Source organism: Parus major, chromosome 2, assembly GCF_001522545.3.
Source record: "Parus major isolate Abel chromosome 2, Parus_major1.1, whole genome shotgun sequence".
Lineage (NCBI taxonomy): Eukaryota > Metazoa > Chordata > Aves > Passeriformes > Paridae > Parus > Parus major.
In genome coordinates this window covers 133,738,520-133,766,194 of record NC_031769.1, presented here as the reverse complement: position 1 = coordinate 133,766,194, position 27,675 = coordinate 133,738,520, and the positions used below count along the sequence as shown (strand labels likewise).

The 27,675-nt window shown below is 38.7% G+C and overlaps 1 protein-coding gene and 1 long non-coding RNA gene across 4 annotated transcripts; both read right to left on the bottom strand.

The window, feature by feature from the left end:
* Positions 1 to 732: 732 nt before the first annotated feature.
* Positions 733 to 18,216, bottom strand: EBAG9 (estrogen receptor binding site associated antigen 9). 3 transcript variants are annotated; one of them, XM_015618208.3, is made up of 8 exons: positions 18,056 to 18,205; positions 11,882 to 12,057; positions 10,869 to 10,966; positions 7,408 to 7,532; positions 7,048 to 7,206; positions 6,247 to 6,354; positions 5,124 to 5,215; positions 733 to 1,258 (listed from the first exon to the last, which is right to left on the bottom strand). In XM_015618208.3, exons 4-8 carry the CDS (start codon positions 7,525 to 7,527, stop codon positions 1,138 to 1,140), a joined length of 600 nt encoding a protein of 199 aa, XP_015473694.1. In that variant the 5' UTR covers positions 7,528 to 7,532; positions 10,869 to 10,966; positions 11,882 to 12,057; positions 18,056 to 18,205; the 3' UTR covers positions 733 to 1,137. The 3 variants fall into 3 exon arrangements, with proteins under 3 accessions (XP_015473694.1, XP_015473693.1, XP_015473692.1); XM_015618207.3 differs by having other exon boundaries at positions 7,408 to 7,486; positions 18,056 to 18,204; XM_015618206.2 differs by lacking the exon at positions 11,882 to 12,057 and having other exon boundaries at positions 7,408 to 7,486; positions 18,056 to 18,216.
* A 3,597-nt stretch (positions 18,217 to 21,813) lies between these two features.
* Positions 21,814 to 24,855, bottom strand: LOC117243977. The gene is made up of 3 exons (XR_004496221.1): positions 23,063 to 24,855; positions 22,666 to 22,972; positions 21,814 to 22,074 (listed from the first exon to the last, which is right to left on the bottom strand). It is a non-coding gene; the product is annotated as an uncharacterized LOC117243977 (long non-coding RNA).
* Between the last annotated feature and the right edge of the window lie 2,820 nt (positions 24,856 to 27,675).

Genomic DNA, 27,675 nt, shown 5'->3' with positions numbered 1-27,675 from the left:
CTATAAACCCACAAATCAGGGATAACGGTACCCATCCAACAGGACCTGGAAAAGCATTCACTGAAGCACTGGGCTGCACACAGGAAGCACAAAGACTCCCCTCCTCCCATCTACCTCTTTGCAGCAGACACTGAATTTCTTCATTAAAGCACTGTTGCCTTCTACTGCACCTTTACCATTCACACTTCACCAGGGGAATTAGAGTAAACACATACAGTAAGTGTGCAAAAAATGGCATTTGAAAAGTGCTTGTAACTGAACTGAGAATTTCACACTAGCTTTATTAGAAGGAAGACATGATTTTTCTTCTCAATTACACTAACTATGCAATGACTATAAGGTGCAAGGATTCCTATCTGTAGGAAGTATAAGAATTTCTGCTAGAAATACAAATTTACCAATACAAGTAAGTGATTAAAATGCTCCCTTACATTCGTGTCAGCCTTTGTAGGAAAGGTGCACCACTCCTGTGTAGTGATGCCACTGCTGGTAGTCATTGCAGTGTCACATGTAAACGGGAGCACAGGAAGCTGCAAGTGACAAAGTGACATCCACTTTCAGTGTTCAGCTGGATAACCCACCAGGAGCACATTTAGAGTTGCAGGTCATCCATAATAAGCTGTTTTCTTCTACACAGGTCAGTATTATCTGACATGGAAAACTTTCAAGTGTTTACACATACTTTGACAAAAGAGCAAAAGCAGACTTTTTTATGAGGCACGAAGCAAAGGATTCTTTAAAACTGTTTAATTACATGTTTCAGGTAAGCACAGACAATACAGGTAGATTTCCCACCACTCAATATTTACATTCTTTTCTCTAGGCTTGAGCTGTTCATTAAGAGTGTTTTTCAATCAACATCCTTGTCAATCACTTTTGCTGCGAAGAAGGGTGCTGGAAAAGAACTATTGCGGGAAACATTCCATCAAGGCATGATCTTCTGTGGGACTTTTCTCCTTTAAGAACTACGTACTAGTAGTTCAAGATAGTTTGGGAAAATCCTGGCTTCCAAGATGACCTGAAGAATGCACTGAAACCAAGCAGTGTGTTGAAGTCCCATAAATAGTTAAATCAATACCAATATGTATATTGTGGAGCTGAAATTCTCTTTTCACTGTCATTGCTGCATGGTTTCTGTTAGGACAGTTTTACACCAATTTTGTTTTGTTCCTTTTTCATTAGCCTTTGTGCCTCTTTCTCCATTTTCTTTCGCTGTTGTTCTGCTGCTCTTTTTTCCCTTTCTGCTATCTTCTGTTGTCTGCAATTAAAGAAATTAAAGAATTGCTAAATTACATGCACTCAATTTTCAGCATGATCATACCTCAAGTTCCTGTCAATACAAAGGTTATTATAACTAATATAAACAGAGCTTCAGTCTATTGTCATTAGGCTCAGAACAGTCATTCTTTTACTGTGCTGAAGCCCTTTTTTCAGATTAATCTAGAATTGTAGAATATATTGCACTGGAACCAACCAGGACCAAAGTCCAGCTCCTGGTGTGCACACGACCATCCCCATGAATCACACCATATGCCTGAGAGTGTTGTTCAAACAGCTCTGGCAGGCTTGGTGATGGGACCACTTCCCTGGCGAGCCTTTTCCAGTGATCACCCTCTAGGTGAAGAACCTTTTCATAATGTCCAACTCAATGCAATCTATTTGTAGGCAGTAATATTTGTTCAATTATTCTGCAATTTAAAAGTCACTAGCTTCTCAATGATTCAGAGTAAGTGAATCAATGAGAGTACAGGACAGCTGTACAGCCTAGAGCAAAAACTAAAAATCTATCTAATGCTTTCAGCAGCAGCTCAAAAGTTTTGAGTTTTTGCTGATTTGGTGTTTTCTTTGAGATTATCACCCATTATTGTACATTCTACCTGACAGCTGGCAGATCTGCCAGTCTAGCAATATGCAGAGTAATAATATTTGCCACATTACAGTTGCAGACTTTTATATTTCCCACACATCTGAACTGATGCAGAAGGGAAGAAGTGCTTTGCACACCAGCCAATATCTGGAGACAGTGAAGTTCCAAAAAGCCACACGGCGTTAATGCTGCTGTTCATATGCAATTCTGAAGGGAGGGATTGCAGCAGCTCCTGTTTCTTTCCCCAGGATGACCCACAGGACATGGAGCTTCTGCTCACAGCAGCTGTTCCATGCCCTCTACAGTCTGGGAACCTGCATTCAGTTCTGCCCAGAGAGAGACCTTCACCTCGCCTCAGACACAGCAACCAGCCAACAAAAATACAAACAAGTAGCTGCTATAAACTAAAAATCTGTAAGCTTAAATGCTTCCACTGGGATAAAAACTTTGTTGGTAATATAAAGTCTGAAGTTTCAGACAGGTATCTAAAATTTGCAGAGGAAACTAAGTTCCAACTAACTCAAGTGAACTGAAAATGCACTTTATCATCCACTAGACCAATTCATTACTGACTGGAAAATTTCAGTGCATCCCAGCCCAGAACCTATGGGAAAATGAGGAAAAGAGTCTACAGGGAGTTCTCAAGCTGATAGCCTACTCTTCAGCACTTAATTCCATGCCTTAATTCCAGGGAGCATTTGATTTACTGTATGTGCTCATTCCAGCTGTTATGCATAAACTCACCAGAGTGGCCACAGGTTAGAGTCTTCACTGCTAATTAGCAGGATACAGCCCATTTCTGAATGACTGATCAGCACTCCATTACTACACAAAAATTATTCTGGTCTTACTGAGCACCAACAGGTACCAGACACAGCAGGCTAAGGGAGACCCTTACTTTTTCTACACACTCATTTCAGTCTCAAAAAGCTCCACTAAAGTACAGTCAGTATTAACACTCTGGAAAGTCAGGGGGACTCTGTCCTCTACTTGGCAGTCTGAAATACTATACTTCTTTCAAGAGTTACACTCATACATTAAGTCACCAGAGTGGTCACAGAATCTTCAGATCATTTTGCAGACCAAGATGCAGACTTCTAGCATTAAGAAGAGACTTCATAGCACTTCCTTACTCCTCTGTTGAAAACAGAGCCAGGTCTGTCTAGACTATACTTAACTTATATGTTAAATATCAGATGTTAAAGACACCAGTGATGTCTACTGCAAGAAAAACTAAACCCAGACGGGATTTTCTACCAATCTTGCTAAAATCAGCCAGGACTTTAGTCATTTACAGATAAGCACTGCTATTTCTGTGTCATGAATAAAACAGGTTTTACTTCACGCAGCTGGGATACAACTTACATAATGACCAGCTGTATTGAGGTAGCCAGCCATAGCTGGACAAGTGGTAACCCATAGACAGCTGGAGTTCTGATCATGTTGTATCTACTGGAAACATTTAGACACACATCCCTTCTGTAACAATTGCAGTTTGACACTTTTTCCTGAGGCCAAAAAGAAATCCTATGAAAAGTAACCATTTGAGTTGAACTCTTTCAACAGTGAAGATGATAGGTTGAAATCTTTAGGATAGGTTCAACCAAATAACACGACACTTTGAAAAATTAAAGCTTTTGGGAAACCCCACTGCTATCACCATGTATTTCTCTTCCTAAGTATTCTATAGCATGAACCTGACCATTAACAAACAATATAACTTTTGCCATCCCGGAAATATTTACTGCACAAATTTTGCACTCCAAGAATAAACTGGCATATACATACACCAGATAATCTTTAGTAGTTAATTCATATATGAGAACCCCCTGTTTCAGAAAGTTTGAATACTACTTTTGATAGTCCTAACACCATCTGTAATGGAATGTGGCAAGGGTTAAGAAAATACAGTGCAGCCTCTGCAGCTTGCAGAAGTAGCTGTTTCACTTCTCAGTAAAAAAAATAAAGTATTTTCACTGCCTTTCATTTAAGTCTCAGCAGACTGCACTCCAGGTATTAAAGTTCTTACTGAGTCTGTTGATATACTTTATAGTAAAAAGTACTATCTGTGGAAGAAAAACAGCCTTAAACCACATCATTCATGTCACAAAGCTTGTACTTTGGTACAAGAGCTGGAACAGTAATGAAGTTTTAAAAAAAAACAAACCCACAAGCAAGGTATTGAGCAGAATGTACACACAGACACCAGATAAGGTTTATAAAAATATCTGCATTACATCCCTATTCTCACATGTTAAGCTGCTACAGAGCAAGACTGACAGAGATAATAAATTGAATCAACTCTAATTATGATCAGGGCATTGAAAATGAGCTGGTAACTTCCCTCTTGTCTTATTCCACAGATTGAAAAAGTAATTTTTTCAGAACATAAAAATAAATACTTGATCAGAATCCTTTTTTCTTTTTTTTTTTCCCCACAATACCTATTTTCCTTAGAACGACTTTTAAATTTACCATGTCTTTATCTCATACCTATCATATCTATTTCACTTTACCACTAGTGGACCACAGAAGCCATGTACTTGTGATTTAGTGCGTAGAATTACAACAGCATAGGAAGCTAAAGCTATCTGAGGCTAGTTACCTGATGATGTAACAAGCAATAAAGTTTGATGCGACTGTAAGTCGTTACCAGTTCAAATCATTGTGTATGATAAACTTAATTTGCAACTCTTTACCCTCCATAACCCTTAAAGCAAAGAAAAACAAGAACACAAGCCGAATGGTTGAAGTATTCACACTAACTTCGTGCAATGATTTTACATTCAGCCTTATCAGCTAGTTTATTTAAGTTAGAAAAGCCTAGCTACTACAGGGATTCCAAGCATATACTTAACACTTCACCTTCTATCCTGAACTGTTTTTATCTTAAGCACATGTGGACATAAGGACATCAAGTGGTATTTTACTTAATCAAGTAATGTGATGTGAACATAATAAATTGTTGGAATTGGTGGGGCATTGTTGGGGTGGGGTTTTTTAGCACCTGCATGCACATGTGTTAATGTGTTCTTCCAGTGATTTTCAGATTTCCCCTACTATCTTGTCTACAAAATTATTTAGTTCCAAAATGTCTTCTGGTGAGTACCAGTTACACAGAGATTAGATGCACAAAAATAATTTGTTTTAAGAAGTATTTAGCAATTCTTGGCACTTACCAGAAAGGTGTGAAATAAACAAAAGTGATTCTTTTACATGTAAAACCTTTACATAGTGTTATATTAATTTCAATTACCTAAGAACTTCTTCTGCCTGCCAAGCAGCATCTTCTTCTTCTTCCCAGGCATTTGTATTTTCTTGCCATGTATCCAGGTCTCCCAGTTCAGGCTGAAACAAAAGAGAAGTTCTAAGCACTTGGAAAAATTAGATAAAACACTGGTGTGTGACTGCCAGAGTGACTCCTGGATGACAGCAAAGTTTCCTTAATATTTCTTTTTAACCAATTTATTTTTAACCTTAATGCTTCAGACTTACAGAAATATCTGAGGTATGGCTTCTCATCTTATTGTTGAGGCTTCTTTCCCTGCTCTAATACTGGGTTTTTTCAGTTGTCAAAGGGCTTTTTGCACAAAGGCAGGAAGGAAGTAGTGGAGTGTATTTTTAGAAAGAGGAAGATAAACTGAACAGATTATATGAGCAGATAGTGTAAAAGATTTCTGGAGGTTGCATGAACAAACCAACATATACATCCACATGTTTTTATGTCCTATACCAGCTGAGTGACACTTTTACTCACTGAAAGACCTTTCCTGAACTATTTTCATAAAGGACAGAACAAGGAGGTGGTATGACCATTCTGTACTGCTTCCTGCCTGTACCCTTTTGTGCACAATGCTAATCAAAGGAGAAGCACTGTTAAAAAAGGCAAAGGGCAAGGGAGGGAGAGCATCTCCTGCTAGCTGGCCAGGCTGTTAGGCAACTGGACAATCTTTTCAAAGGCTAAGGAGCAAAAATTAGGAGAGTACTACATTACAATCTCTACAGAAAGGAAAGGAGAAGCAGAAGATTAAAAATGTGTCCAAGACAATAAAGCAAAGGTAACTCAGAGGCTTTCAAAAAAGCCTTCTACGCTTTTGTTAGTAACTTACTGTGTAAAATCCAAAACTTCAAGTTCATTGTTTTAGCACATTGGCAAGCTCATAAGTATATGAAAGCTTCTTACCTTTTATCACTGATCTGGTCAGGTTTCTCAGCAGAACATATTGGACTACTTCATTCTTCACTCAATTTTAAAACAATTTACATTATTCCCCAACTATTCCACTTACTCCCCACAATGCACACCTTAGGCAGACTATTCCTTCCCCTACAGATCACCAAACTGACAAATACAAGATCAATATTCAGAGCATACTTACAGACTGGTGAATAAAAGGAATATCTTGTGTAGCTGCTAATCTGCTAGAAAATCCTGTGTTTCCCTCTGGAATCCCGAAATTTAAAGGCTCTCGTTTTTTAATAACTATCTGAAAATATTCAAAAAAAGGAACAAAAAAGTGGTAGATCAAAGCACTGCACAGATTCCTTGGTGATTATATAACTCTGCCCATGAAGGTTCAACTACACAACACCTCACTGTGTCTTAAACCTGGTCAGATTCCGAAAGCTGCACAACCAAATGAACTTGTAAGTAAAAAACGTTAAATGCCAAAGACAAGAACTCCTCCTCCCCTCACTAGCTTTTTCTTTAGTCACATAGAAACCTGTGGCTGTATCAAGGCAGAGAACAGGCACAAAGAATCACAGATCAAACAGCCACATCTCCCAGTACTCATAAAAGCTACCAATTGTGTAGTATATTGCTTCGAGAAATACTGGTTCTGTGACAGGTCACTTTGAGGTCCTACTTTTGAGGACAGTGCTGTCTGCACAGTAATGTCAGCTGTACTGCACTGTAATGTCAGCTCTCTCAACTACCCCAAGAGCATATCTGCAGTTTTAATAGCTGCAAGTTCTCTGTCACTGTCACTGTACTGGTTTGGCTGAAGAAGTGCTTTTCCCAAAACAGTTGCTAAGATCTAAACATTGAACATGATAAACTATGCACCACCATCTATTCTCATTTACCAACAACACCTTCTGTAAGTTGCCAATTTACTTGCTTTTATTTTAAAGCAAAGAAAACCCTCCATAAGTATAGTTGAAAGTGTAATACTAACTTTTTGAGTTTTTCTTATAGTTGGTGTCATATCTTTGAAATAATCAGGTTCCGTTTGTTCCAAAGAATTTTGCTGAGCAGCCACATTACCATTGCCACCTTCAATCTTCACACTTGTAGGTGCATCTTCATCCCATGAAGACCAGTCTTCTACTTCAGGCTGAATATAAGAATATGGTACAAGTTAATATTATCTGCAGGTAAAAACTTGCCTTTTTGTATCTTGCTAAGATACATACTTAATACTATATTGCATATATAATAGTATTATATCTTTCTTGGATATATACCAATTCAATATTGTAGGACTTGTATAATCACCCTGTTAAGGGATTAAGTCACCTACCACTTTAATAATTACCTGCTTAGGGACAGATGAATAATCCACTGTGGTTGGCAAAGTTATTTGGTCTCCACTTAACTTTCGCCCTCTTCCAGACCTGAAAAAAAAATGTAGGATTCCTCCAAGCTCTGAAAACATGAGCACTAAGTTTAAAAAAAACAAAAATAGAAGTCTGAGAACAGAACTACTGAAAATAGTCACGACTAAAACATTTAGTGCTTCAATTAACTTTGTATTAACTACTGTCAGTAAAGTCTGCTAAACAAAGGAATTTCATCATGAATTGAAAGTTGTGTTCACAAGAATATCAAAATGCAATTTACTTTTGTAATTGCAGTGAAATAGAAAAAAAATACTTCTGAAAAATATGAAAATGGACTAACTCATCTGCATAATTCAGTCACAATTTTTAGACTGTCAGTGCTTATGAAGCAAGTACTAGAGATCCAGGCTTGCCAAAGAACCATTTCTACTGTAAAATGAGAAAATTTTCTATTTCTCTTAAATTTTAAGCTGTGTCTAACAAACAACTTTCTGAGCTGCTTGATTTGAAAGCCCCTCTAAATCTTTTTCTAAAAAAAAAAGTCTAAACAGAGGTAGTAAAAGATTATGCATGTCAACAGCTTTAACTCAGTTCATGCTTCTACTTAAAGAATACTGTTTCAGCATTTCAGCAACTATATAAAGTAATTTTAATTTAAAACAACAACAATGCATTGCAAATAAAGCTGTATATTTACTTCATAACAATGTTCAAAGATCAGAATAATAATTAAAATATTCTTAGCTGACATTCACTGTATTTTAAATACCTTACAAAACAACAGAATGCAATTCAGGCTCACACTTATCTTTTCCCCAAAGAATGTAAGTTTCTACAAAGTAGTCATGTAACTGACCTTATGTAGCTTGGAAAAATTAATCGTTTTTTCTTACTACTGATGGGAATAAAACTGGGAAATTTCAATATCTAGTTTCTATCCATTAGTTTTAGTATTAGAGAACATACTAACAACTCATTAGAGAACATACTATTAACTCACTAGCTGAATTGCTTGTAATATCACCTCTACTGTATGCTGGTGAGTGACTAGATGTATTTTTTTCTACTCTAGACCAAGCATTCCTCCTTAGGAAAGGTCAGGTGCTATCATCAAATTTTCAAGTTTTCTATAATTAACTCTACTCCCTTTATAAACTGTTCAAGTTGAAAAGCAACAGAGTTTAGGAATAAAGGAAGGTGAAATCACTGTTCCCTCAAACACATTAGAGACTTCTGTTTGATGAGATTTACTGTACATCTCTAAAGGAAACATCCTCCTTCAGACCTCTACAACATACACATCCTTAATACTATTTACATTTAAAACTCTTACAAGCCATCACTTCTGCATTTGTCTTTCTCTATACTATCTAGAAGACTAGCAAGTAGCTTGTAACAAACATTCACCAAGTCAAAATGGTTACAGTAAGAAGCCTGAAGGTAGGGGGAAAGAGCTTTTGTCACACAACATCAGAAAGAATATGGTGCACACAGCAGCACTGAGAAAGGCTACACATCTCCACTTCTTCTAGTAAGGGAAGAAGATGCTTATAGGAACAGCTGCTCCACAGCCATCATCAGATACTGATCACTGCTCTGAATGCCAAATGCCTTGAGAATTATTGGATTTGTTTCTCCTTACTAATAAGCAGCATCCAGATTTCTCAGTTGGAGATAACTACAGATTTTAAATGGAAGGAAGTTTCATCTCTTTTTATACTTACGCATATCATATCCTGAGAACTGAATTCAGGCAGTCTGTTGTTTATCAAGAAAAGATTTTCCTAAAGAAAGGATTAGTACTATAGGCATGTTCTATGCTGCCTAGAAAGTTGCACAATCTCTACAGGCACTTGTTCAAATGACAACCTAATGTAAACTATGTAATGTAAGTAAGTACTAGCTCATATCCATTGAATTAAAATGCATGTTCAATTAAATCGTATTTGTTGGTTATTAGGCTTATGTTATATGGAGGGGTGCATTACTGGAAAACAAAATTTATCGAAGTACATTTTGCAGTGACAGTGAACAAAAGAAACATCTGTTGTTAGTGGTCTGAATTAATGTGATCCAGTGACATGCTTATGTGAAAAACCTTAAATTTTCATTTCTTCAACTAATTGTTATTCAGCAAAGAAAGGGTTTTCTACTTTTTCTTCTTCTCAGCTGTTCATTTCAAGATCATAGTTCATACAGAAGTTGGAAAAAAGGATGAAAATACTGTCACTACACTTGGAATATAATTATCTGCTTATAAAAAATTATCTTTACACTTAGAGAAATGAAGGATCCACATAATATAGAAGTTACAATGAACTCAGTGTTTTGACTTCTTTCAGAACTTGAACAAGTATTGTTAATTTAATTTGGAATTCAAATCACAGAACTAAGGTTGACATCTATATAACTGTATGCAGCATTAAAATGTATCTTTTTAAAGCTTCACTAGATCTGTAGTGAATTTACCAACAGGTCAAGAGCTTCCATTTATTCTTGGAACAAGTAAAGGTGAAGAGGAAGTAAACAGTTATTTTGTATCTGCCACATATTCTGCATATGCTTTAATCCTCACTGGGAAAGTAGCTGTCATCATAAACAAAAAGAGAATACATTTCTTTAGATTGGTATTTGCTTATGTAAGCAACATGCTGCAAAAGTGGCAGGAGGCACAGTAGTTCATAAGACAGCACAGTGCCAAGAATTGCCTCAGGTACTGTACTACTGTGTTATTGAATTCTACCACTCCACATGAACTCTTGGGGATTTTTATACTGCTTCTAAGTACTACACTGCAGCTTTCATGTGTCTACAACTCAAAATAACCTACACATGACTTAAAAGAGTGTAAAAAATAAACTATTCTTCATCTTTTAAAATAATAAAAAAAGCAGTTTCCTTGAACTTCAATCACTGTCCTCCAAAATTCTGAAAGAATCTTCAATATGCAGAAGAATCTGAAGTCTCAGGCAACTGTTTTTTCACAAATAGGATGAGAACTGCTTTCATTTGTAATGACAGCCTACTGACTGATGACAGAGTGGATGCTCCTATTAACTAAATCTCTTAAAACACGAAGTATCACTTGCAAAGTACATTTCAAAAATGTGCAGCACAGCTTTTCTTCAAGTTTGACATGGAATAGTTTTAAAAACCATTTTAAAACCCTGTCATAGCTGTTTAAAAAATCTCGTTTAGCTACCATACAACAAAATACACTCACAAATAACTACACAGACTTTTGGAACTCTGAACAAATATGCAAATCAAAAAATTAATTTGATTTAGTATTCATCTGTGTTGATTATTTTGCAATTAGTAAAATCGGAACTGGCTAAAGTGGTGGTTGGGTGCTGGGGGAAGAGCAAAAGTGCAAGAACCTGTAATTGAAAAATTGAAAAAGAAAAGGTAACCAAATTAAATAAGACTTGTTTACCTGCATATTAACTTTTTAATGAAAGAAAGCACTGCTGCCAGGCAAGTACAGACTTTAAAGAGTCGGAACTGTGTTATGGCCATGGTAAGAAACCCCTCCTGCAAAAGAAAAAAGTTAGATGCAGAGAATTATACATCTTTATACAGTACTTTAAGCAAATTACCTTAGTTGCTACTAAGCTAGCAGCATTCTGTAAAACTGTATAATGGAAGGAAAGAAAGCAGGTACCTGGAGCAAAGATGCTACCTGCCTACTATCAGGATATTTCACTGATGTAAGTAATACAAGTATCTAATATAGATGGACTTTAAAGAAACAGCACAAAATCACAGGTAAAGTCACAGTTAAAGACCGTCTTAAAGGGGAAGCACAGGCAATGATTTACAGTGCCTGTGCAGCTGATTTGTTTCAGACATTACCAGTGGCACTGAACACTGGCAGAGCATAAGAGAATAATCATCAGAGAGAAGCTCTTGCCTACTTGGGCAAGTCTTGCATAAACAAATTATAGATTTAGTCAATAAGTGAAACCCCAAAATTAGCTGTTTAAATTTAACTTCCGTTTTGATGGAAATGTATGATGAGAACAAACACTGCTTATTTTAGAACTAATCTCACTGAAAAATCATCATTGAAGAAAGAGTGCTCATCCTGTGTAAACTACTGCACCAGCTAACCCACAGAGCTACTGATATTTCTGTGCCTGACTGGATCATGATAGCAAACACAGAAAAGGAAAAATTTATCTTTGGCTGAAGCCACTCCTGTTTGTAGCTATATTTTTCAGTGACAGTTTGATAATTTAGAGAATTTATACTCATCACATCAATCCAACATACCACCTCAAATAGCTACAGACTGACTCAGAAAAATCTGCTGGAATTCAAGGATCCCTTTTCTCTTCTACAAGTGAACATTTCAGAGTAAAGAATAAGAGGTTAGGCTTCAGAAATAGATTTTCATTATATACATCTACACTTGTAACAACATTTTCTGTTGCAAGTTTAACATACCTCCTGATGAGAAGAGAAGGCAGCCCTGTGACATTTTCCTCAGGCCATGAGTATTCCATGGAAGGACAGCTTGATTTCAAATATGCTATGGCATTTAAATCACTTTTTATATTCCAGGCTTTAAGTTAGGAAGAGTCAGGAAGGTGGATCATTAGGTAGGCTGCTCCAATACTGTCCTGAGGATTTTATTAAAAAGGTACATAATGGGATTTGTGAGCTTCAAGGAGCATAGATGTATTTTTATTGGTGCTCATTTGCTAGATAACGTAACTACTATTAAACACTGTAGTAATACAGTAATGGAAATATTGTTTTATATATTGTCCAGAACAGGACTTTCTGCTACTGAAAAATCATACAGGGGCTATTAAACAAAAAGGCTCTTTTACTGCAAAATGGAAGGCTTAAGTCAGTAGTAACCACCAAATTACAAACTGCACTACCAAGCTGTAGCTCAGGAGAAAGGCTTCATAGGACATGTATCACCTCTACTTCAACATTTATGTTACCTTATTTCATTTCATGGGAGACTTAAAAATGTAGAGAACTTCATACAAGGCTTGACTGGCACTTCATCTAACAGAATTGGAAAGCAGTCAGTTCCCACAAAGGAAGAACAAACATTGTTCGACATATTTAACTTTTAGTTTAGAAGGCTGGGCCACCGTTTCATACTATGCTCAAGCACTTTCTTACCTTTCAGAATGAGCAACGTTGACAATATCTAGATGACAGCAGAATGCATCAGTCAAAAATTTGAATGATTAGAAAATAATGGAAGTCAGTGAAAGAAGAGTGAACAGTAATAAGTTGTCTATCCTAAAGGTAGAAATTACTGCAAACTAACACTGAACTGATGAAAAAAAATGTTATTTTTAGGAGACGCAGTTAGAAGTTATCTGCCTGGGACTTGAGGCATGAAGAGCACAAGACCTGCTGAAATAATTATAAAGGTACATCTTTTCTGAAAGGAAGCTTGTTTAGAAGGTCACTCCACTCTACCAGAATTCACTCTTTTATCAGCTTGGGGGGCAGGAGGGAAGGAGAAGAACAGTACTCAATATTAGCAAGAGAAAAGCTCTTTTCCCTTATTTAGGTTACCTGACTGCTACACTGGCCAGCACAGACAGACCCTAAATTTAAAAAACTCCTAACTATTGACTGAGAAGGTTGCTCTAGGAAGCCACCAAAAAGCTTTGCAGACTCAATATTATTTACGCCTAAAGTCAAGGAACTAGGAAGATTACTAAGTGCAAAACTAAAACCAGACTGTTTTCAATGGTGCCAGTTACCAATACATATACTTATATGTGTACATATAAATGAGCCCAGTTTTCAACTCATCTCCATTTTTTCATATATCAGATTGTATACTGTATTAAATTCTCAATATAAAGTTATAATATAAATTATATAAAGTTATAAAGTTAAGCAACTGAAAAAAACATAACCCACAAGAACTCTGGCTTGCAGAGTCAGTGGACTTGTGAAGTCCACTGCTGACAAGAACTAATCACCAGAAGTTAATCCATTTTCCCAGGTCATTCCCATACAAGAGTGACCACACTTCCAGTATCACCAGTATGCCCATTTGGCAGAGCTCAATAGCTACCACTATTCCCCATGACAATCAGACAACTTGCACCTCTCCACTTTCCATGTGTCAGTCAAAGACTTCAGAGTTACAATGCGACATATGGCCAGTTAACATATTTGTGATACAGCACTTCGCTTCAGCTGAGCTAGAACTAGGTCTTTCAAAGGCTGGACCTGATGATCTTGGAGGTCTTTTCTAACCTTAGGGACTCTGTGATTCAAGACAGTAGTTACAGTTTTGCTCACCTCTTTTCTGAGCATTGATTGCAGTCTTCTCAGCTAAGCTGCATACACTATAAATTATCAGATGCACAGACAGCCATAGTAGTGTTAGCAATCATTTACCTTTAAAAAGAACTTTCATCAATGTACCTAGCTTTTATACTGCTATTTATGATGTGAAGCAGTATATGTGTATTCATTTAATTGTTTTTTATAAATTAATTTAAAACACAATCTTGAACCAATCATTGTCTCAAAATAAGGACAAGTCAAGCATTTTCCCTTTCACCTGAAACAGCACTTGAAGCATGTGCATTGTTGCTCTAAGAACAGCATTACCTGAAAAGTTAAAGGTTTGCTTAAAGTTTTGAGTTTTGTTTGGTGCCTTTTAGGGTTGGGTTCTTTCATGCTTCAGAGTTTTTTTAATATTAAATTTCTCAAGGTAAACCTTTTTATATTCAGAAGTAGTTGTATGTATATAGATGTACACAGAATGCTAATTTTCCTTAGTTCACTGCAAATTTAATTGATGCAATAGCATTATACTAAACTTGTTAAGTGAAACAAGGTGTTCATCCTTTTCTTGTCCGTCTTTCTCAGACACTGGAAGGAAGCACAGCCATGGATATTACCTTTCTCCTGGGAAAAAATACTGAACAGAGTAATACTAAATGGCAGGCCACAATATTCTGTCTTTCTTTTCTTAAGCTTTTCCTTGATAAACAATCCTGAAAGGAACTACAACTGTATCAGCAGTCAATTATAACACAGGATGACAGAGACATAATACAAAGTTGCAGTGCTACATCAAGAAGCCTAAAACATTTCTTAACTGGTAGAGGCAAATGTGAAACACTGAACTAAAATTCAGAAAATCTGGTAAGAGCTGTCTGCCAGCCTGATACATCCTTCTGCACATCACACCTCATGCCTCAGCTTGCCATTTATAAAACAGGATAGATTTCCTTCTCCCACTACTGGAATTGCTTTGTTACATTTGCGAAACTTAGGGTCGAATGAACTTCCATTACACTAGATATAAACAAGCAAATAAATCAAGACATGAATCCTAATGAATTTAATGTTCATGGTCAACTCAACAATTCTGTAAGAGACACCAAATTCAGCTGGAGTTTGACTTGTGCATCTCATACTGCCTTCCACTGGTATGAAGTCACAACAGGTGTTCACATGGAATATGAGCACACAAAGGACAAAAAGACAACAGCCACAAGATGTTAAACACTTTAGAGCCAAGTTAGAAGAATGAGGAAACTTAAACATTTTAGGCACCCATAAAGGAAACAGAATGTAGGGAGGGAAAGTTCAAAATTTTACTGAACATTTTTCCTTTGCTTACAGCTTGCAACAGTGGCCTCATCAGAACTCCTGGCACCTCTGACTTCACTGACAGTAGCCAGCATAGTCCACCCTCAGGTGGACCGGTTAGTCAACTATGGTGCAATAAGGAAGACTCACTGTTTATCATTGTCTGATAAGCAGACTGGCACCTGGAGAAACACTTCCCTGTACACACAAATACCACTTCAACGGGATTTCCACAGACAGAGCCAATTCTAAAATAAACTCACTTTGGAGTGCTAAAATGATTTTAGAAACTTTTTTTCTCCTAGTGAACTCATCTTTTACTGTCATGTCAGCTTTCTTTCACATCAGCTCACTTGTAAATCTGGAATGTAAACACGAACACACCTTGGAATCAGCGATTTTAGCCCATATTAAACAAAGCTAGATGAATAACCATGATGATGCCTAAAACAACATGTCTGCAACTGAAAGGCTCCCCTCCAATTTTCATAAGGAGACACAAAAAAAACTTCACCCTCCTAAAGCAAAACAAGAAGTTTATTTCCTAGTACAAAAGACTAACATAGCCTTGAGTGTTTACATTTGTCAGCACCAAAAATCCATACTGGTTCAGCAGTACTTTTGTGTTGCCACTAGAACAGCAGATAAAACCCTAGCAAAGTTTCAGAGGTAAGGATAGAATTTCTTGAAAGTTGATCTTGTATGAAGTTCTACGCAAGTAGAATGGCCACATCAAAGATCAAAAGTAGGTTTATAGGGAGATAGAATTGCATTAAGATTAGTAGATAGAAATAAAACACTTGTTTTCAAGCACACATACCCTCTTCCAAACCATGTATGTTACAAGACGTGTAAAGACACTGCATTTTAAAAAAGACAACATAATAATTCAAGAACAGCTTTCAGTCAGGTACTGAAAGACAAAACCAGCACTTCCTGCATTTCAGAGACAGCAACCATGACTCTACACCCTAGTGAGAGGTTCCACTACCCCCTTCCTGCTTGATTTGTTTGGTTTCTTGTTTTTTTTCATCACTTTACACAGAAACATAGTATAGGGAACACTTATGTGTGGAGGGAAAAAGTCCTGTCTTGACCACTGAGTTTGATAAATAGATTAAGTGGCAGCATGACTGAACCATATAGCCATGCTATTATGGCATTAAGAAGAGAAGCAGAATCAAAAGGGAAGATCAGGAAGCATCTTCTCTATCTAATTGTAGGTGATTATGGGACCTTTGTAATGGTACTCTAATTTCAACACTGATGTTCCAACTTTCAGTGGAAATACCCTAACTAGGCAGTTAAAGTAGCTGGCACAGAAGACAGCTCACTCACATTAATCATAGGCAGAGTAAAGTCATCCAAGGCCCCGTGTGAGATTAGAAGCAATGTTAGGACACTGCCATAGACAGGCAGTGAAAGCTGAGGGGATGAGCAAAGTTACAAAGGCACGCCCTGGAGGGCGTTTTTCTGGATCTTAGAGTTAAGAATCAGAAACAAGGGCACACACTCTGTGTCTCAGACTCCAACAAAATCCATAAAGAGATACTACCAAAAGCTGCAAAAGATACTGAAAGTCAAGGCAGAATGTCTATCTCTCTAACTGAAGGCAGCAAAAATGGGTGACTGCTGGCAATTCCTGAGTTAATACTCTGATATACAACACACAGAGTTTCAACTATTTTTTAAACATGTTATTCCCAGAGCCATAAAACTTCTCTAGTGATATCACCACATCTCACTCCTTCCTCTCCAAGAAACTGAATATAGTTACAGTCTCACTAATGTGAGCTCCTGAAGCTTTCTGTTCTGAATTAGAATAAATTCTACTCTTCAAGGCAATATTAGTTAAAATAGACAGTTTATATCCACTGAATGATCAGTTATTCTTTGACAATTCCTTACCTGTATACACCACTGTCTTGTAAAAACCATACAGAGCACAGCTTGAAGTAATGCAATCTTGTTAGACTACACTATAACTTCATTCATCTTTGAAACAAGTCTTCTACATAAAGCACTAATTCACATAACCTCTACGATGTAGAAAAGTTACACAAAGAGTTCTTCTTTTGTGAAGTAACTCACTTCACAGAACTGAAGTTCTCAGACACAGAACCAGAGTTTAAGAGACCCCAGTTCTGTTCCAGTCCTTATTTGCCATTCTGGACCTAAGTTTTCTGTAGCTACATGGAATGCCAGAGACAACAAATTTACACACTCATTGTTACTACTACAAAATCATCTTGTAATGCTTGTCTTGACAAGAACCAACTATTTACAAACAATGACACTACAAGACAACCAAAAGAAATCTCTTCAGTGCACGTGTGTATTTCCACAGAGCTATAAAGCAGCAAGCTATGGCATTTTTCATTAGATATGCAACTCAGGCACTTGCACTGTGAATACATAACCAAAAAGCAGTGCCCTACCATTCTACTGACCAGTAAAGGTCTGAATATTTTTAGAGACAGCATCGAAGCCAGATAGTAGCACTTAAGTTTTCTGGGAGCTGTTAGAAATTCCGAAGTATTTAAAAGTGTGCTAAGAATTTTTCACACTACATATTATTAAATTTGTCCGTCAGCCTGAACAGTAGGTAACCCCAAGCAATGCCGTCCCACTACGAGCTCTGACAGAACGTGTGCCCTCGCCCCCTCCCACAGGGGGCCAAGCCCCTCAGCCCCCAAACGCTGCCGATCTACTGGTTCGCCACTTCAGGTTCTTCGCAGCCCATGAGATCCCCCGCACTTCGCCCCGGAAGGGGCCCAGAGGGCCGGGCAGAGGCCGCGGCCCTGGCGCTCCCGGGCCGGCCGAGCAGCCCCAGCGCCGGGCGAGGGCCGCGGGGGCCACAGCGCCGCGGGGGCCACAGCGCCCCGAGGACGGGGCGAGGCGGGGGCGCTGCCGCGGGAGAACCGCGCGGGCGGCTCTGCCCCGGGAGGGAAGGTGCCGAGGCCGGGCCCCTGCCCAGCAAGGCGGAAGCAGCACCTGACGGCGCAGGAACCGACCCTCCTCGCTCACCTGCCCCGGGGGGGAGGCCTCGCCGGGGGTCGCGGGGCTCCAGGGGCCAAGGCGGCCGCTCCCGCAGCCTCCGGCCGCCCCTCATCCAGAGCCGGGCCCGCGCCGCTCCGCCGCCTCGCACGCCGCCATCTCGGCCCCGTCACCCGGGAGACGCGGCCGCCCCTTCCGGCCGTGCACCGCCTCCCCTGCGCTCAGCTCCGCCCCGCTCAGGGGGCTGCGGCTGGGGCCGGGGCCGGGGCCGGGTACAGGTACAGGTACAGGTACAGCTGTGCCGGGCTGCCCGCCTCAGCAGCGGCCTGCGCCCTGCCCCGCCCGCCTTCCTCCGCGCCCACAGTGGCTGAGGGTCTGAGCCGGCTCTTTGGCTCTGGGGGGAGCTGCCAGAAAAAGGCGTTGCCCTTTAGCTGTGGCGGGTTGTTGCACACGTGGCAGTAAAGGTGTTCCTCTATGGTCGATAGGGTGCTGAGCTGTAAATTTGGATGTTAATAAAAAACAAACATTGCTGAAGTTGCTTCTGGCGGGTGAAGCGCCAGTGCTACAGTTTGTTAATCAACTGCTTGTCGGTTTTAATGGCTGGTTAAGTGATGTTAAGCTAATGTAAGGCTTTCCAGAGCTCTGCGTAAAACTCCAGTTGTGTTACACGCGGTAGGTGAGGTAAAAGGGGGTTCGTTTCTTGCTTCCATGGAAATCTATTCAGTTCTAGTGCAGCACTAATACAGCATTCCTTTCAACTCCAAGCTGTAGCGCTTGGTTCATTGTGTGCTCTTTAAATATCGTGGTATGAAGACTTCAGGTTCTGCCACTGGATTTACTCAGCTGCTGTATTTCATATGTGTGTCAGGCATCCATCCATCAGATGGATGATAGGAGAATGGTTCTTGTAAGGAGGCACTGGTATCAGATAGAGTTCCTTCATTTCCTAACAGACACCGTGACTGATTTTCCACAACTCTTCATCAAAAAGCAGACCCCAAAGGGCCAAAGAACCAAACATGATGACCATGGGGCAAGGACCCTGCCAGCTGGGACACAGCAGGGTGATCTGGGGGCAGCTCAGAGTCCAGACTACCAGGCAGGTTTCTGGTGATGAGGCAGATCTGAGGACAAGCCAGTGAGCCTGCACTGGTCGAAGATCAGTAGAGTCCATATCAAGTCAGGACATGGTTGTGGCCAATCTTAAGGGCAGCACTCCTATGATGTTGAGGTGAGGATTAACACCCTTATGCCTGCAGAACCCACCTTCAATAAGAGAAATCCATATGCAATGCTGGTTTTTTTATTTTAAAACCATTTCAAAACCATTTGTGTAGCAGAGATATACCTTTCAGTATAACTTTCTGTCTAAAACAGAAACTGGAATATAATCTTTGCATTCACACAGAAAAGCAAAACTGCAAGTGTGATACACTGGGAAGGGTAAGGTTATGAAGAGAGCCAGTTAAATTTCTTTTGAGAACACATTCAGGTTTTGGCATTACAATCTATATATTCAGTAGGTGACATGCCACAGTAAGAAGGATTTTAACATATGCAGATAAACACCTACTTAATATGTATATGCATAACATATGCATATAAACTCCTACTACTTAATATAAAAAACTGCCTGAAAGGCTCACCCACACTCTCCACCTAAGTGCACAACAGACCTTTGTGTGGCTGTTGCATTAATGAAAAAATGCTGGAAATTGGCTGACCACTAATGGAAAATAAGTCTTCTGTAAAAAACATAATTATGGAGTTTCAAAATCAGTAATAATATAAACATATCTTAATTTCGAAAAGCAATGTTCACAGGGATAAATACTTAAGTATTCAAAAATGTCATTAACCCTCAGCTCTGAAGTTTTAAATTTGGATTCCTTTGGCTCAGTTAATTTTCCTAAAGAGATTTCCTGAAGTCTTGAGTATTTCATTGCCATATTGAATGCAGTACTGCTACAGTAAACTAATAAAGTTAGTTAGAGAAATATATATTTTTAATATCTTTTACAGATATTAAGGCTTAAACATATTAAACCATTAAACATTATCTGACAATTTGCAAGTGTGCTAATCTCACTTCTTTTACATCTATGGCACTTGCCATCTCTTCAAAGTTTGATAGTTCCGTTATCCTGATACATTCATGTGTACTCAATAACCTCATTCTATCTGTAAAAGTGATACAATCTCTTTCAATATGAATTCTCCCTCCTACCAGATATATGCTTTATTTGTTTGTTTGTTGTCTCAAGTGATTGTCTCTTAAAGCTACAAATAGCTTTTTTACTAGGAGTACCTTTCCTCAATTACACTCCTAATGCATTTTGTAGTAATTCAAGTTTTACATTTATGGAATGGATTTTACCTTCAATAAGTGTTTGATTCTCGTGAAAGCACAGTTTTCATGGTTCTAACCCTAGAAAAACTGCAGGTTTTTACTGTAAAATGGAGAAGTAATTTTATACACTGCTACTACAGATTTAATCATCAAAATGTCTTGAAACTCCAGATGAGAAGAGGCAGTTCCATTGTTAAATACATTTTCAATTCATTTGGTATTCCTGAGCATATATTTTGGTTAATATCTAAGGATTGTCCAAATAATTTGCTTAAGCTTAGACAAATATGTATCCTAGCCTGTGTGAGAATATGACCCAAGTAAGTAACCAAGTAGTCACAAAAAAGCCCCTTTTCTCTCTAAAGGTCTTCCTGGATAAAGCTGTATGCTCCTCTGCCTCTGCCAGCATATCTTAAATTCCTTTCCTTATTTCCACTAAGGCTTCATATACCTTGTAGAGGAAAATTCCAGACCAGTGATCTTGGTAAGAGGCCTTTATAGGAAAATTCAACAAACTGACTTTTAGCAAGCATATAAGATACAAAAATAATATTTGTAACTTTGAAATGGAGCACATCCCAAGCAGCTTTTTTGGAATCAAAAGAGGCCAAAGAGCAGCAGTGACTGCCTAGGTCTCCCCGAGCTCAGATAACTGTAGGTTTGGTCTTCTGCTGGACTGGGCAGTTTCATTGCACCCCTGAGAATGTTTCAGGGGTTCTCTCTCCTTTGAGCATCTCTCTCTGAGGCACTAACCTTCACACTGGAGCCTGGCCAGCTGACAGCATCTTTTATGAGGTAGAGTCCCCAGTCTAGAAAGGGGAATACCCATCTCAGGTTGAAACAGGCAGGCTGTTTTTTTTCAGTGTTGTAAGGAGTTGAGGTGATAAGGAATGTGTGATTTTAGCCTAGTGCTGAGTAATTTCCTGACAAGTCTATCCTGGGTTCTTCTCTCTGCTGACAGCATCAGCTCCTTCTTCCTAGGATGTTTCTATATTTAATATGATGAGTTAATATGCAGAATAGATGGTAGGAGTAGTACCAAAATCCAGTTTTCCTTGTCCCTGCAATATTACTCATATTTCTCAGCTAAAAATTCAGGAAAGGATAATGGGACCTCTTTTTTTATACAGCTAATTTATCACTTCATTACTAAACAGCAAATCTTCCTTCCATCCTGTCATATGCAGCCATTAAGTAATCTTTCTTAACTTACACAGCCTGTCTTTTGTTCTTATAAGGAAAAAAAAAAATGCATTAAGTTGAAGCTATCAGAAACTGTATCCCAAGCACTGTGTTAGCATTTGAATTCAAATCCTCTAAGTACTTGAGTATCTAGCATGTTGCTCTATAAAAATACTTATTTACATAGATGTGTTTGTGTGTGCATGCCTGCAAATGTATTATTTGCAAGAAAACAGAAGACAGAGGGTATAGCATGGAAACATAATGCCATGAAATTTTATTGGAAAAAGCATTTAGGAAAGCAAAGGATTTTCTTCCAAGAGTTGTTTTTGGTTGTGGTTGGTTGGTTAGTTGGTTGATTGGTTGGTTGGTTGGTTGGTTGGTATTCGAGGGGAGAGAATAATGAAGTTTTTCTTTTTCAGCATTTGTTAGAGGAATTTCTATGAATTTAGAAAATGCAAGTTCCTTTAATTCATGCTCTTTGCCAGATCACGGTCTAATTTCAAGCAGGATTACTCTGAAGTTAGGAGAAGAAATTAATAGAAAAATATTAATAATGACTCCTTGCTTTTCCCATTTTAAAATAAATCAGTTCAGCAAAAAAGACCTGTGTTACAGCCCAGAAACTTCAATATTTGTATTCTGATCTGAATACCAGTGTGCCAAGACCAGTGGCTGTTGGAAGTGTTGAGTGTTCCCAAAATTTGTATAAAAATAATGTGAGTTCCAGACAAACCTTAATGTCTCAGTAAAATTTGGACTGTGAAACTAGATCCCATCTGATGTGGCGAAAAAACCAACAGCTAATTTTGAATATAACTGTGTAACCTCATGTACATACAGTCTGAAGGAGAGAAAGCAATCAAAGAAGATATATGAGGAAGTAAAATAAATACATTTTTTCATTCATTATACACTTCCTCATACGAGGGGAAGAGAAGGAGCTGACACTGATCCCTGCTCTGTGGTGACCAGTGACAGGAGCCAGGGGAATGGCCTGAAGCTGTGTCAGGGGAGGTTTAGGCTGGACATCAGGAAAAGGTTCTTCACCCAGAGGATGTTTGGCACAGGAAGAGTTCCCCAGGGAGGTGGTCACAGCACCACTTACAAAGTTCAAGAAGTATTTGGACCATACTGTCAGACACATGGTGTGATTCTTCAGTGTGCTTCTGTGCAGGACTAGGATTTCAACTTGATATTCCTTGCTGATCCCTTCCAACTCAGATTATTCTGCGATTCTGTGATCATCAAGTTTTCCCGTTCACTTCATGATAGTGAGGAAGCATTTTAAGTTATATTTATCATTGCAGCAGTCAGTAGGCTGAAACCAGGCTTAGATCACACTCTTTTTGATCTTTATTCAACAAAGGAAGAACAATCCTCTTCTGGCCATTGACTATTTCATGAAACTTCTCCTGCAAAATATGTGTCAACATGTATTTTGAAATGTAAGCTGAACAACTCAAATATTAGCAAATTGATCCAGGGTTTGGGCAGAAACTTACCTCAGAATGAAATGTGCTTGAAAATATTAACAAATTAGCTAGAGATAGCATTTTCCAATCCAGGTTTCAAAAAAAGATTTTGTAATGCTTAACTTTTACTGCCTCTTCCATTGTAGCTTCCAAGGACAATGAATTCCACCCAGTTACATTTGTGTTTGGGGCTAGCCACTTATGCTTGTGTTCAACTAAACAAGCATTTTCTCTCTGTGGAAAGAGTTTATTCTGGCTTTTCTTTCTCTTTTGGAAGAAACTGAGCAACTGCTGCCAGCTCCAGGAAGCATGCATAGATGAGTACTTTATTTCCAGAAAGTTTGATCAACACTGGCCTAAAGCAGTTCTTCCTTAAAGGCATGTTGTACTCAGGAAAGCACTGAAAAATGAAGGATCCACCATACTTCTTCACTGCTTCTAGTTCTAGTAATTAAGCAGTTGTTCTTTTAAATTTGAATTTTGACTTCTATTTTCATATACTCTTTAATCCTTTCTCTGTTAAAGTTTCCTTTGTTTACTTTTTTCCCCCTAAGAAGATTATGACACATCACAACCATATTTTGTATCAGTTTATTTTCAATAGAATAACATTGGGAGATTTTCAGTCTAACAGAGGTACCCCTCAATAATTCCCTTTTCTCTTTCAGTGCTCCATTTTTTTCTATTTCCTGTCAAAATTACAAATTGAGCATCAGACTCACCAGGCAGCATACAAAGCTAGGATCAGTGTTATGCTCATCTCTGCTCATACGTATTCAAAGAATCCTTGGAAGCAGATGCTGATTTTTTCCCTACAATTTCCAGTGTCACTGCTTTCCAGGGAATTGTGTTGCTTCTGCCCTGAGCACTAGATGCAAAAGCCCAACACTGTGGTGACTTTGTACACAGACGGTGGATGAGAGCCAGGCAGCAGAAGAGGCCAGGTTGCTCTGCCCTTGTCAGTGTTCACCCACAGGCTGCCAAACACAGATTCGATCAACAACAACTTGCTATCTATTCTCAGGATCATTGACTGAAAGAATGGATACCTCTTTCCTAGTGACTCCAACAAACAGAAATTAGCTGGGATTTCTTAGAGGGACATTTTTAATGATCTGATACTAAATCACTAGCTAAAAGCTAAGCATAAAAAACATTTTTAAGAATAATCCTGTTCAGATGGAAAGCATCATGGTAAATGTGAAATACAGTAAAGTGAGATTAGGCCTTTTGTTATTCCAAGTCAATAATATACCAATACCAATTAAACTATTTATTACACTGAGGTGGTGAAATATAAATTATTTATGAGGAAATGAATTTGTTTTTCCTCATTTTGTGCTCCAGTCATTACACATTTGGTTCTGCAGCCACAGCTGTTTCTTTTTTGGAAAATGAATAGCTGAGAAAAACAGGCCGAGTAGAACACACTCTGATTTAAATTGCAAATACTTAGAAATTTAAATAAAGCCAAAGCCAGCAGGTAGAAACACTGCACATTTTTCACTGCTCCAGTGAAAACTCAATCACTAAGTTAAAGCCAAACTCTCAATGTGCCACAATTGCTACAATCAAACATATTCCAGAAGATGATGGCATGGATGAAACAGTCCAGAGCTGTCACCTCAAAGGATCCTCCAGAGAGAAATGAGAAGCAGCAAATATTTTTTAATAGCTCTGATGGAATTTTACTGCATTTGAACAGATTTCTCATGTACTTGCTCTCCAAGTGATAAAGGGCCATACTGAAACATTATGGCAGTAAACAAGAATGAAGAAAAAATGGGAAGAAAATAAGAGAAACAATACTCCCCACTCAAAAAAAAAAAAAAAAAAAAAGAAAAAACCTATGGTAGCAAAATCATTCTATCTAAGATGTGAGTAAAAGTTTGACATCCCAGCAGAAACTATTGGTGATGTCACTGGTTTGTAACATTTTGTGACTGGACTATGTCAATACAGAGAAGTGTTCATGGGAGAATAATTATCAAACAAATTAGAATCAAACAAATTTCAGCTCATTGTGCATTTCAGACCCCTCAGGGCCTGACTAAGGGATAGGCTAAGCTAACTTTTTTCTATTGACATTGACAGCAGTAGAACTATTCAATTTGCTGTCACATAGAATTTGGATTAGTGCACATCCAGAGCTACAGCAATATACTCTAGCTGTTATCCAACCCATTACTTCCATGTCTGTTTACAAACTATTTTATTTTTTGCAGACTTGTCTACAAAAAGATGAATTTGAACAAGCTACTGGAATGTATATGCACTGGGCCAGCTAAAATAAAAATATTCCCACAGCTGAGGTAATTCACATCAATCCTGAATTCTCACTTCATGGCTGTTTAGTTCTTGGTGCTGTCTGCCTTTCTAAGGAATCAGTGTATTTCATGACATTAAAATTGCAGAAATTTTGAAGAAAAATTACTTAATGCATCTATCTGTCTGTATATGCTAGAAGTATGGAATCCTTAAAAACACAAATCATTGTACTTTTCAGTGTGGGAAAAAAAACTCAGCAGGACAGTGCTCTGACTGAACCCTGAATGTTACTGTTTTCAATACTCAAACAAATAAGTAGAAACTAAGACTGCTGTTTGCAAAACAAGCCAGCTTATGCATCCAAGAATAAACCTGCAATTAAAACAAAAATATGAGGCCACAAAGAAACCATCTCTCATTACTGATATCACCACAAATATAACTTCATTCTTAGAAGATCCATCAAGATACCTCTGACCAGGACACTCCAGTCTAATTTGGACCCGCACATGTTGTCCAGCATGCTCTTTGCCTGGCTACTTAGTGGTGGCTGCACTGGTGTGATTAACAGAACTCACACGGGGAACAAGTGGCATTGGGCTGCTTACATCAAAGAGCAGCCAGTGGTATCCTGAGACAGAAGCCACAGGTCTTGAATGCGGTCACTCTCCTCTTCCTTCTGGGTCTCTGAACACTCTTGCATTTTAAGCCAGTCTGGTCATAACTTTACAGCTTATTTTTGGCAGGATGTGAAAGAGCTTCTTGTCAAGCCTTTTAACTTCAGATTGGTCAGCACAATTTTCTGAAATTTTTTTCAGCGTTCAGTCTTTATTCTGTGCCAAGTATGAGCTGCCTGCAGAGGACAATATTGCACTTACAGCAACTGCAGTTCAGCTTTCACATTCCAGGTGGAATTTCAGATGTTTACAGATGAGACAAGTCTACAGTTCAGTGTATGAATACCTTAAATCTGGCCCTCTCCCACCACAGTGAAGGAAATCAATTGGTAGCTCTGGAGCAAATTCATTCTGTGCCCATGACATGCTGCAGCCATTCATTAAACAAAAACTTTTAAGTCTTTCAGAACATTAGCAAAGACCTCCAAGAACAAAAGGGTAACACTACTGATGGTATTTTACAACTTTGACACACGTAAAACACACTCAGGTAGCATATATTCTGCTAGATTGTGTGAAGAAACAATGTACTCCATCAAGTACTAGAACTGGGTATATCAAGTCTGGAATGAGTAACTTATAATAATTATACATATATGCAATTAAAATAGAACATACCAGCAAATAAAGTTACATTAAATTAACATACTGTGCAGGTTTGGCTAGCATGGAGTTAATATTATTTATAGTAGCTATTACAGGGCTGTTTTCAATTTGTGCTCAAAATAGTGTCAAGATAGGGCTGTTTTCATCACTGCTGAGCAGTGCTTACACACCATCAAGGCCTTTTCTCCTTCTCACCCTACTGCACCAGTGAGGGGACTGGGGATGCATATGGAGTGGGGAGAGGACCCATCCAAGACAGCTGATCCCAACTGGGTGTCAACATAAAGCTGGAGGGAGAATGAAAGGGGGAATATTTCGAGTGCTCGCATTTCTCTTCCATAGTAACTTAAGTAGAATGGACCCCTGCTTTCCTGAAGGTATCTGAATACTTGTCTGCCAGTGGGAAGCGGTGAATGAATCGTTTTGTTATCTTGTGTGCATGGCTTCTGCCTTACCTATTAAGCTGTTTTTATTTCAACCCAAGAGTTTTCTAACTTTTATGCTTCCAATTCGCTTCCCCATCCCACTGGGTGTTGGGGGGAGTGAGTGAGCAGCTGTGTGGAGCTAAGTTGCCAGCAAAGTTTAATCCATGATACATACTGAATAAAAAAACACATTAAAAAAAAAAAAAAAAAAAGAATTTTTAAGTGAAAGAATTGTCTTCTTTCCTACCTCCACCATTATTTAACTGCATAGAGGCAATGACATACAGAAAATATGCTCAAACTGATATGAAGATAGATTTAAAACAGCACAGGCAAGGCCCTCAGGTGGAATATCTGCAGCAGATCCACCATCCTGGCTCTAGTTTTGTTTTGTCTTTGCAGGAACTTGGTCTCCGTAGACAAAAGATGTTCATGACCAGTTACATCTTCTCCTGTTGATATTGACATTGTCCTGTTTATACCAACTCCTGTCTACTGCCAAACTTGACCTTTGGCTATTGCCGAACTTCTCCAGAGCTGTTCCCCCGTCTGAGCAGCCACTGGAGCCCTCTCGGCCTGGCCCTGCCGCTGTCGCTCTGCCCAGCGCCGCGCAGGTGACCTCCGGGCTGAGGCGGCGTGTCCCAGCGGGCGGGCAGTGAGGGGAGCA

Bases quoted from the DNA above. Each gene is read 5' to 3' on its own strand.
- EBAG9 (XM_015618206.2), bottom strand. From the start codon at position 10,951: ATGGCCATAACACAGTTCCGACTCTTTAAAGTCTGTACTTGCCTGGCA. The intron at 5,216-6,246 runs GTAAGTATGCTC...CTTTTGTTTCAG, and splicing joins TTCCTTTTATTCACCAGTCT to CCTGAACTGGGAGACCTGGA. The intron at 1,259-5,123 runs GTAATTGAAATT...CTTTAATTGCAG, and splicing joins CAGGCAGAAGAAGTTCTTAG to ACAACAGAAGATAGCAGAAA.